The sequence below is a fragment of the Cydia fagiglandana genome, chromosome 18 (assembly GCF_963556715.1).
Source record: "Cydia fagiglandana chromosome 18, ilCydFagi1.1, whole genome shotgun sequence".
Taxonomy (NCBI): Eukaryota; Metazoa; Arthropoda; class Insecta; order Lepidoptera; family Tortricidae; genus Cydia; species Cydia fagiglandana.
In genome coordinates, this window is record NC_085949.1 from 14,468,520 (window position 1) to 14,480,614 (window position 12,095).

The 12,095-nt window shown below is 46.7% G+C and overlaps 1 protein-coding gene across 1 annotated transcript in view; it reads left to right on the forward strand.

Moving 5' to 3' along the window:
• LOC134673628 (putative helicase mov-10-B.1) overlaps positions 1–11,337 on the forward strand; it is a 53,472-nt gene extending 42,135 nt beyond the window's left edge. Inside the window, exons 16-22 of the mRNA XM_063531628.1 lie at positions 383–576; positions 3,293–3,441; positions 4,739–4,857; positions 5,187–5,298; positions 5,904–6,080; positions 6,730–7,317; positions 8,345–11,337. Of these exons, the coding sequence (XP_063387698.1) occupies positions 383–576; positions 3,293–3,441; positions 4,739–4,857; positions 5,187–5,298; positions 5,904–6,080; positions 6,730–7,317; positions 8,345–8,428 (1,423 nt within the window). The 3' untranslated portion in view covers positions 8,429–11,337. The remainder of the gene's footprint in view (positions 1–382; positions 577–3,292; positions 3,442–4,738; positions 4,858–5,186; positions 5,299–5,903; positions 6,081–6,729; positions 7,318–8,344) is intronic.
• The last annotated feature ends 758 nt before the right edge of the window (positions 11,338–12,095 follow it).

Here is a 12,095-nt window from a genome sequence, read left to right on the forward strand (position 1 = left end):
ACAGTTACATATTTATGTATTTTACGGAACGGATCGTTTCAATAGTGTATATGTGTATGGTTTCAATGGTATTTGATGAGGTGCTGTGAAAATTCAAAGAGAAACAGTGATAAAACAAAATTACGTTGTTTGCATAGTTAGCAAGTTCTATTGGAATTGACTTTATCCCTATCGGCTATTTAGGGTCGTTAAAATTCAAGTGATCTTATCTCTGGTCATGCACGCAAAATGAAGTCAAGTGGTGCCACCCCTAATAATTGCTCGGAGCAATGTTGAGCTGAATGGTACCGAGTTCGACCGAAGGGAAGAGTGTCTCCCCACTAATTAAACTTGATTGATAAACTTGAATAATTGAAAATGTAGTTGCCTGTTTCTCCCGCAGTCCCCGCGCGCAGGCTCAACACAAGCTGCAGATGTCGCACCTGTTCATCGACGAGGCGGCGCAGGCGTCGGAGCCCGCCACGCTGGTGCCGGTGACGGGGCTGCTGGCGCCGGCGGGCATGCTGGTGCTGGCCGGCGACCCCATGCAGCTCGGGCCCGTGTGTATCAGCCGCGACGCCAAGGACCGCGGGCTGGGTGAGCGACACTGTCTGTCCATCACGAGGCGGCGCAGGCGTCGGAGCCCGCCACGCTGGTGCCGGTGACGGGGCTGCTGGCGCCGGCGGGCATGCTGGTGCTGGCCGGCGACCCCATGCAGCTCGGGCCCGTGTGTATCAGCCGCGACGCCAAGGACCGCGGGCTGGGTGAGCGACACTGTCTGTCCATCACGAGGCGGCGCAGGCGTCGGAGCCCGCCACGCTGGTGCCGGTGACGGGGCTGCTGGCGCCGGCGGGCATGCTGGTGCTGGCCGGCGACCCCATGCAGCTCGGGCCCGTGTGTATCAGCCGCGACGCCAAGGACCGCGGGCTGGGTGAGCGACACTGTCTGTCCATCACGAGGCGGCGCAGGCGTCGGAGCCCGCCACGCTGGTGCCGGTGACGGGGCTGCTGGCGCCGGCGGGCATGCTGGTGCTGGCCGGCGACCCCATGCAGCTCGGGCCCGTGTGTATCAGCCGCGACGCCAAGGACCGCGGGCTGGGTGAGCGACACTGTCTGTCCATCACGAGGCGGCGCAGGCGTCGGAGCCCGCCACGCTGGTGCCGGTGACGGGGCTGCTGGCGCCGGCGGGCATGCTGGTGCTGGCCGGCGACCCCATGCAGCTCGGGCCCGTGTGTATCAGCCGCGACGCCAAGGACCGCGGGCTGGGTGAGCGACACTGTCTGTCCATCACGAGGCGGCGCAGGCGTCGGAGCCCGCCACGCTGGTGCCGGTGACGGGGCTGCTGGCGCCGGCGGGCATGCTGGTGCTGGCCGGCGACCCCATGCAGCTCGGGCCCGTGTGTATCAGCCGCGACGCCAAGGACCGCGGGCTGGGTGAGCGACACTGTCTGTCCATCACGAGGCGGCGCAGGCGTCGGAGCCCGCCACGCTGGTGCCGGTGACGGGGCTGCTGGCGCCGGCGGGCATGCTGGTGCTGGCCGGCGACCCCATGCAGCTCGGGCCCGTGTGTATCAGCCGCGACGCCAAGGACCGCGGGCTGGGTGAGCGACACTGTCTGTCCATCACGAGGCGGCGCAGGCGTCGGAGCCCGCCACGCTGGTGCCGGTGACGGGGCTGCTGGCGCCGGCGGGCATGCTGGTGCTGGCCGGCGACCCCATGCAGCTCGGGCCCGTGTGTATCAGCCGCGACGCCAAGGACCGCGGGCTGGGTGAGCGACACTGTCTGTCCATCACGAGGCGGCGCAGGCGTCGGAGCCCGCCACGCTGGTGCCGGTGACGGGGCTGCTGGCGCCGGCGGGCATGCTGGTGCTGGCCGGCGACCCCATGCAGCTCGGGCCCGTGTGTATCAGCCGCGACGCCAAGGACCGCGGGCTGGGTGAGCGACACTGTCTGTCCGTCACGAGGCGGCGCAGGCGTCGGAGCCCGCCACGCTGGTGCCGGTGACGAGGCTGCTGGCGCCGGCGGGCCTGCTGGTGCTGGCCGGCGACCCCATGCAGCTCGGCCCCGTGTGTATCAGCCGCGACGCCAAGGACCGCGGGCTGGGTGAGCGACACTGTCTGTCCATCACGAGGCGGCGCAGGCGTCGGAGCCCGCCACGCTGGTGCCGGTGACGGGGCTGCTGGCGCCGGCGGGCCTGCTGGTGCTGGCCGGCGACCCCATGCAGCTCGGCCCCGTGTGTATCAGCCGCGACGCCAAGGACCGCGGGCTGGGTGAGCGGCACTGTCTGTCCATCACGAGGCGGCGCAGGCGTCGGAGCCCGCCACGCTGGTGCCGGTGACGAGGCTGCTGGCGCCGGCGGGCCTGCTGGTGCTGGCCGGCGACCCCATGCAGCTCGGCCCCGTGTGTATCAGCCGCGACGCCAAGGACCGCGGGCTGGGTGAGCGACACTGTCTGTCCATCACGAGGCGGCGCAGGCGTCGGAGCCCGCCACGCTGGTGCCGGTGACGAGGCTGCTGGCGCCGGCGGGCCTGCTGGTGCTGGCCGGCGACCCCATGCAGCTCGGCCCCGTGTGTATCAGCCGCGACGCCAAGGACCGCGGGCTGGGTGAGCGACACTGTCTGTCCATCACGAGGCGGCGCAGGCGTCGGAGCCCGCCACGCTGGTGCCGGTGACGAGGCTGCTGGCGCCGGCGGGCCTGCTGGTGCTGGCCGGCGACCCCATGCAGCTCGGCCCCGTGTGTATCAGCCGCGACGCCAAGGACCGCGGGCTGGGTGAGCGACACTATCTGTTTTATAAACGTTTCTCGTGGTAGGGTAGGGCCTCTGATATTAATTTTATAGGTACACAGGTCCTAAGTAGTCTACTATAAGAAGAAGAAAAGAAGAAGAAGAAGCTACGGATCTACAATGGTTGTCATTTGTTTGAGGAATTTTAAATAGCTACAAAGTTGATCCGAGTGGTGTAAGTCCTATAAGTGACATTATTTGCTTTACTATCTAGACGAATAAAAGATTCACTTTGGGGTCACAAGTTTCTAATAAAAACTATTGATCGATGTTAAAATTCCATAATAGTGCATTGCATACAGTGGCGGATTGGCCCTGGGCCTAGGGCGGCAAGATATTTAGAGGCGGCAAATTGTGACAAAAAATTCGCTGATGGTAACGAGAAATAACTCAAATGTAGTCAATATTATGGGTGCCTTGAAAGGAGCGGCTACAGGGCCTCGGGCCTAGGGCGGCAAAGACTGCAAATCCGCCACTGATTGCATACACACATTTGAAGCACACGCTCTCTAACTGAATGTATATTCTAGGTAAATCGCTGATGGAACGCCTGAAGACCGACTACGCGAACCTGTACGAGTCGGACCCCAACTACATCACCATGCTGGTGAAGAACTTCCGGAACGACCCCGACATCCTCGCCCTGCCCAACAACATGTTCTACGACGACAACCTGGTGGTGAGTACCACTTCATGAACCGAGAAACTTTTAATTGGAGTATACATAAACAGGAATATAAAACTACTTAACTACAATTAAAAGAACTAAAATTAAAATTACCTATCAAAATTTGGTGCCACCCTCCCGAGGGCACCAAATTTTGATACCCTCGCAGCCTGCAGCGTCGCTGCCCAACACGCAGGCAGCGTTCCCGTGCCGGATTGCGATTGCAATTCTCTGCGCGAGAAAGCTGCCCGCGCGGGGGTCGCCCGTTACCTCTCTCAGCCGTTTCCTGAGCGCCTTGTGGAGCATCTGTGCGCCTCTGCCCCACGAACCAACCTAGTTAAGTAACGTATAAGCAAAAAATATTCTAGCTTATTACCACCGTCTACCCATATCCTTACCAGGAATGCCAAGTTTTGAGCACGAATCCTCATATCACAAGGCCCCGTAGACAACATGCCAATCGCTATCGGTACGTAGCATTCGAAACACAACTGTCACTGTCACACTAATATGAAATAGTGATAGAGAGACACAAAGAGATCCGATTGCGAAGCGCAAGCGATCGTCACCGTGGCTAGGCCGCCAGATTTGCTTAAAGTATGTAATTACCGACTAGTTTCACGAGTTGATGCCGTTAACCCGTAGACAGTACCGTCAGTGGCGGGCGGCGGGGGCGGTCCGCCCCGGGTGTCAACTATTTAGGGGTGACACCCGACCGTGAACATCAGTAGTGCCACCTATAAAAATTCGTAAAATCATGTAAAATGAAAGCGACGGAGTAAATCCTGAGCTATTTAACGTAAATTACAATTACTCTTTTTAAATTTTACAAGTTTGATTGAATTTTGGGGTGACACCCACAATTTCCGCACCGGGTGCCACCCATGCTAGCTACGCCACTGAGTACCATCTTTACCATGAGACCCCGACCCATCCTCAGGGGACCCAGAAGGACAGACAGAAACAGTATATTTGATTACCATATATTTGATAAATAGACGATCGTAGTAGAAAAATAGCTTCTTTTACTTTCCAAAAGGGCCCCAAATACTTATGTGCCCAGAGGCCCCAGCATAGTTTAACCCTTCGTATGTCTAAGCACTGATCAGTGCAAACGAATTTAAACCTATTGTATTAAACAAAGGATTTTAATTCGTATGCACTGATCAGTGCTTAGACAGATGAAAGGTTAAGACGGCCCTGAGCGCCCCGGTATCACAGTAGTATGGAACTCCTATACTAACTACTATGACACGTGTGACAGTAGAGCGCTCCATGGGTTAAATGTTTAACTTTCTGTTGGTACCAGCCCTTGGCTCCAGTGGACCCGCTGAGCCGGCGCAGCGTCCTCGGGCTGCCGGGCGGCGAGCGCGCGGTGGTGTTCCACGCCGTCAACTCCCGGGAGCAGAGGATGGGCAAAGCCCCCAGGTACGACCACCATATTTCGCCCTATATAAAGGAATAAGGTGTGTGTAGAGTAAAAGTGTAAACATATGAGTGGTGAGATCCTATAATTGGCTCTGTGTCACTATTGATGTTGTTATTAGCATAGTTATAGCTGTTGGTTCACCATGTAAATAAAATAAATAAATAAATAAATATCTTTGAGGTTGACTATACTGCATTCATATGTTGTGTAATAAATAAATCTGAAATAATTGTTAATAAGGTAAATCTGGTCGGATTAAAAAATTTCATACGTTTTACTTATTATATATATAGTTAGTAATAGTTGTACTAAACTGTTTGGTTCATAGCTTCTTCAACGAAAAGGAGTTGGACATGCTGAAGAGATACACGAAGGCTCTGATAGAACAGCACAACGTCAAGCCGGTGGACATCGGCGTCATCGCTCCCTACATCAGACAGGTCAGTAATAATTTTATAAGACTAACTAGTGACCCGCCCCGGCTTCGCACAAGTTAACAAATTATACACCTGAACCTTCCTCAAGAATCACTCTATTGATAGGTGAAAACTGCATGAACATCCGTTCAGTAGTTTTTGAGTTTACCATGAAAATACAAACACACAGACAGACGCGCCGGGGGACTGTGAAATGTGAAAAACTTCGCTTATCGTACGATTGATTTTGAATACTTGAATTTCATTTTCTATACTCAATATACTTGTTGTATAGTACCTACCCATATGTCATCTGCCAAATGCGCCCAGCGCGACGCAATCACCTAAATTGATTGTCGTATTAACCATACACAGCCTCCGAGCCAAAGTCTTTACCTTGGCCGGCCAAAGAAAAAATGGTACGCTTTGAATGCATTTTGTAGCGACTGACATAAGCATGCACTAAGCACTAAGACATGATGAGTAGCAAAAACAGGACGGACAATAAAAAAAAACTCTTTGTATGTGACGCGTCGATCTGATCATTGTGAACCTGGCGGCGAGTTTGACCGACTTTCCAGCTGATGGGTGCAATATACTAACACATGTTGCTCTTTGAATATTCTCAGGTGTACAAGATGAAATCGTGGCTCATGAGCTCGGGCTACGATGAGATCGAAGTCGGCACCGTCGAAGCGTTCCAAGGAAAGGAGAAACGAGTCATACTCGTGTCCACCGTGCGCGCCAACTGCCGGCTCCTAGACTACGATGCCAAATACGGGCTCGGCTTCCTAGTGGACGACAAGGTAAACAAATAAGATGAAAACGTGGCTCGTGAGCTCGGGCTACGATGAGATCGAAGTTGGCACCGTCGAAGCGTTCCAAGGGAAGGAGAAACGAGTCATACTCCGTGCGGGCTAACTGCCGGCTCCTAGACTAATAAAGAAATACGGGCTCGGCTTCCTAGTGGACGACAAGGTAAACAAATAAGATGAAACCGTGTCTCATGAGCTCGGGCTACGATGAGATCGAAGTTGGCACCGTCGAAGCGTTCCAAGGGAAGGAGAAACGAGTCATATTCCGTGCGGGCTAACTGCCGGCTCCTAGACTAATAAAGAAATGCGGGCTCGGCTTCCTTGTGGACGACAAGGTAAAGAAACTAGACTTATATCGACCGGGATATGAACCGTGATTACCTTTTGTATAGTTTTCGAGCTCCCGATATTTTGAAGCAGTTACATTCCTCTTGTTCACGGGTTCGATATAAGTCTAGTGAAACTAACCGTGAATCATTCAGAACTCTTAACCGCACTATTTTGACTGTAGCTTAGACAAAGGAATGCTAATGGGCATTTTCATTTAACCGTATTATGTCTACCGCGTAGGTAGGCACGAGTGTATAGACCGAATCCTTTGTGATGATGATAAAGATCTAAATTAATTTATGCATTACAGAGATTCAACGTGACCCTAACCCGAGCCAAATCCAAGCTGGTGATCATCGGCAACCCGAGCTGCCTGACCCGCGACAAGAAATGGCGCCGCTACATGACCCATTGCAAGGAGCTCAACTGCTACTTCGGCCACGAGTGCGAGCAGATAGAGAGGACCTCTAAGATCCTCAATGAGGTAACAACTAACTCAACTTTAACCCGAGTAACCCGAGACAAGAAATGGCGCCGCTACAGGACCCACTGCAAGGAGCTCAACTGCTACTTCGGCCACGAGTGCAAGCAGATTGAGAGGACCTTTAAGATCCTCAATGAGGTAATATCTAACTCAATTTTAACCCGAGTAACCCGAGACAAGAAATGGCGCCGCTACAGGACCCACTGCAAGGACCTTAACTGCTACTTCGGCCACGAGTGCGAGCAGATAGAGAGGACCTCTAAGATCCTCAATGAGGTAACAACTAACTCAACTTTAACCCGAGAAACCCGAGACAAGAAATGGCGCCGCTACATGACCCACTGCAAGGAGCTCAACTGCTACTTCGGCCACGAGTGCGAGCAGATAGAGAGGACCTCTAAGATCCTCAATGAGGTAACAACTAACACAACTTTAATCCGAGTAACCCGACCTGACCCGAGACTAGAAATGGCGCCGCTCATTAAGCAAAATGTGAGACGCAATATACATTGGACAAAGAAATTGGATAGGTGGAATACCACCCCTACTCAACTTTAACCCGAATAACCTGACCCGAGACTATAAATGGCGCCGTTACATGGCCCACAGCAAGGACCCCAACTGGTAACTATTACCTAACTCAAGTCAAGCTGGTGATCATCGGCGACCCGACCTGCCTGACCAGGGACAAAGGCTAATATATAAAGAAGACTAAACTAAATACTGACAGCGAACCATACAACACAATAATAATACGTAAATATCCCTCTTTTTCCTTTTATTCTACACTTTAGCTAGATAGTACCTTTTCCCGCGACTTCGTCTGCGTGGAATTAGTGACAGCAGCTAAAGTAGGTACAGCGCCTGGATAATGCTAATAGCAATCATTCAATTCGCGCGTTGCTTACTTTAATTATTGGGCAATTCATTAACTCTTTCAACTCCATCCACAGAATAATTAATAGTACTACCGTACAGAAAGGAAACTTCCTACAAAAACGAAGTTTGACAGCGGTTCAGGGTCGAATCATGCTGTCCCTTTCTAATATATGGCACTATCCCTTTCGGCTATATAGGGTTGTCAAAAATCAAGTGATTATCTTATCTGTGGTCGTGCACGCAATAGGAAGTCAAGTGGTGCCAACCTTAATTATTGCTCGGAGCAATGCTGAGCCGAGCGAAGCCGAGTTTGATCGAAGTCAGGAGTTTCGCACCCCTGCTCCATCTCCCTTTGCACTCTTTTCATGGATGATTTCCAACTTAAAAACTATCCTATGTCCTTAAACTAAATCGGTTCAGCGGCTTTAGCGTGAAGAGGTAACAGACAGACACACTTTTGCATTTATAATATCACAAGTTTAGAGTATGGCTTATTATGAAAAAAGTTCAAGGTTCTCAACCTAACCTTACCACAGTCAATGAAACTTTCTGTTGGTTTCAGGTCGCGATAACAAGGTTCAACAGGTGTCGCATATCAGAGCAGCTGAAACCGAAGCCCAAAGATGAGAAGGAAAAGAAGCAGTAAGATTAAGGTTAAGGTAGACTCCGGGATAGTTAAGTGAGGGGGGAGGGGGGACATGGGTGGAAAAGAAAGTTATTGTATGCCTTATTTCAGTGAGATAAGGTTCATTGTTGTGTACTGATTGTTACAGACAGAGATTATTTATAGTTCGTTTTTTTAGCATTAGAAAATAAGGTAAACAATTTTAATGTGTCTTTTAATTGGAAAACACGTTTTAAAAATTAGTCACGCCAAATATGTAACAATTATGAATCTAATACGATCATTTATATCCTTCTGCTTTCCTAACTAAGAGTTACAAATTTTTAAAATGTCATGTCAAGATCGCTTACCTTCTTTCTAATGGTAAAAAAAACGAACTATACATTGTTACACATAGACACAAAGTAAAAAAAAAACCATTTTACTGTTTTGTTATTCTTATGAATCCTTGTGCACCATAATTAAAAAAATTATTTGGTTTTACAAGATTCTTAAATTCCATTGTTAAGTATATTTTGATACGAATAGACACGTTAAAATTTACATAATTGTTGTTTGTTATGCGAACTTTAGTGAGATTATTCCGGAGTCATTATTATAAGTCCTAGTATTAGAGAGTTTCAAATAGATTGTTAAGTTTAATGTTTGTTTAATTTTGGGGTTTGAATGGCAAGGGCAGGATGATATTGTCTGTTAATCTAAAACTAAAACTTATAAACACAAGTTATATACTTAAACCACTATATTGTAAGTCCATTGATTGCCATTCATAAATATGATTTTTATTTTAGGACGGCATCTCTAGACGTTAAAAATAGTGTTTAAACACTTTTAACCTATCCACACTTTCATTGCTATGTTCCATTTGTTTAAAACTGTGATATTGCCAATGTTTATAAGTGTTACTTAGTATGCAAAATGTATCTGTATGATGGTTGCTCTTTTATCTTAGTGTCACGAGTGATTCTACATAAAATTAGCGACCACAATGATAGACTATGAAAGCGAAACCATTCTATACCTCGTTTAACGATCTTGATGTGTCTTTTAGTTGAAAAACACATTTTAAAAATAAGTTACGGCAAATATGTAACAATTATGAATCTAATACGATCATTTATATTCTTCTGCTTTCATAAGTAATAGTTTTTAGTTTTTAAAAAGCGTTTTTCAATTAAAAGACATGCCAAGATCGCTTACCTTCTTGCAAGTTCTTTCTAATGCTAAAAAAACGAACTATAGGCCCGCAAATCACTTTAGTAAATAATTACAAGACTTTGTAGTTAACAATATTTATAGTTTTGTTAAAAACTGTAATTTATTGATTGATACAAAGTCTCGTCAGTATCTTTATTAACTAATTACATTAATTACTCATTAAACATCCTTGACAAATATAATTAACTTTCCAATACTTGACCTTTGACCCGTTATACTTAGCATATCTGTCAAAACATAATTATTTTTATGTTTCACTTATGTTATTAATCTAAAGCAGTTGTCGACAGTTTATCCTGCCATTACGCCATTTGCCAAAGTCCTATTGCCATAGTATCGTCAAGGTTATATCGTCCTGAGGCCAAGCCATACAAATGAAAAACCCATAATTTGCCAAATTTGAACCTTTAGTGCAGGGAATAGAGTTGATATTTGGTTTAGTTTGAAAATTTAAAGAAACGAAACAAATGCAACTCTGTTCCAATTGAATATGATTTAAATTTCATCTAACTGAATAAGTACTTTAGGTAGGACCATGGGCCTTAGGAGGATATTTCCGATTGAGACGATTGCAGAAGAGACTGCATTTTTGTACGAAAAGAAAAGTAGTTTTAAGCATACGTACAATAATTGTTTGTTATAATATAAGTGTGTGCTAAATGGATGCGCAAATGTTACCTTTATTCGTTACTATGTATCATTCATTAGCTATCATAAAAGAACAACAACTATACTTTGTTATTTCTATTCTTGTTTCATACTCAAATCTCTATTACTTGAGTTTGTTAATGATATTTTCTAAGTTACTTTTTGAGATTTTATAAACCTTTTCTTCGTAATCCCTATTATCATAAGACATATACACTGTTCTTTTTATTTATATTTATATCATAATCAATATTCTAAACAAGTATGTAAGTATACTCACATAGTTTAGTTACTATTCGACAGTGATAAAGCGTCTATAGGCCCAGAGCGCCTACCGCGACCCACCTTCGACGCGTTGCCTCTCTGTCGCACTTATAAATTCGTACGTAAGTGTGACAGGGAGGCAACGGGTCGACCGTGGTTCGCGATAGGCCCTGAGATTTCCATTATTTTGAGAGTACATACCTACTGGTTTCAAAGGAAGAGCATGCTAAATTAACGTTATCTTTCCTAACAAAAAAGTTTCACGCGCTAAAATAAAATGAAAATTAATATCTAAATCATTAATCCAAAATCTGTATTGTCAATTCTCTTTTGTTTTACTTATCTATTGTATTTCTCTTGAGAACTTTTCTTATAATTTTGCACCTGACAGCTGTAGGAACTAGGCTAAATAATCTTTACAGATATAGTGCATATTGTGCATAATTATTTTCCGTCGTATAAGACGGAAACTTACGAACGTGTCTTGCTATTTCAGTCAGTCTCGGTACAAAAAGTACTGAGGTTAAATTGACGGAAGTAGCATGACAAATACGAACGTTTCCGTGAAAATACGATGGAAAACAATTTGAACTCATTGAAGGAAAATGGAGATTTTTTAAAAGTTTGATGCACTACAACTATTATGATGTCTGTGATGACCTTAAAATTAGTGTTAGGTCGTTTAGTGGTAAAATGAATATTTTTTGATGTTTTTATTAATCATTCCTACCGGGCATGAAGGCCATTTCATATAATAAAGAAATGTTTGTAGAGTTATTTGGCGAAGAAAGATGGAACAAGGCTGTAATTTGATAATATACTTTTTAATAAAAGAAAATCAAAAATATTGTTTGTTTTTATCAAGAAAGGCGATTCACCACCTACAACTCTGTATGGTCACCTACAGTGTCCCCTACCTTTACCCTTGACTACCAAAGACGTCAACTGATGGCTCCTCTTCACGATGGCACAGAATAAATAATAGTACTAGGTACAGAAGACTCACTAGATCTCTAACAAAACTCGTCTGTCACGATCAGCACAGATATGGCCGCTATAGTTCGTTTTTTTAGCATTAGAAAGAACTTGCAAGAAGGTAAGCGATCCTGACATGTCTTTTAATTGAAAAACACTTTTTATAAACCAAAAACGATTACTTATGAAAGTAGAAGAATATAAATGATCGTATTAGATTCATAATTGTTACATATTTGCCGTAACTTATTTTTAAAACGTGTTTTTCAATTAAAAGACACATCAAGATTGTTTACCTTTTTTCTAATGCTAAAAAAACGAGGTATAGGTGGCGACAGCGCCACGCGCGGCTTATGGCAAACCCCAAAATTGGGGTCGAACGGACGTACTTTTAGCTACCTGTAGCAAAGCGACGAAATCGCGGAGTGAGCCACGCCTGACGATGGGCCAACGCCGGCGTTGGCTTGGCCCATCGTATAGAGGAGCCATCAAATTATCGCCCATCATCATCATACGGTACATTGCTGCACTTGAGCAGATTCCAAGTTTCTTTGTCTATCATATGACGACCGGTCTGGCCTAG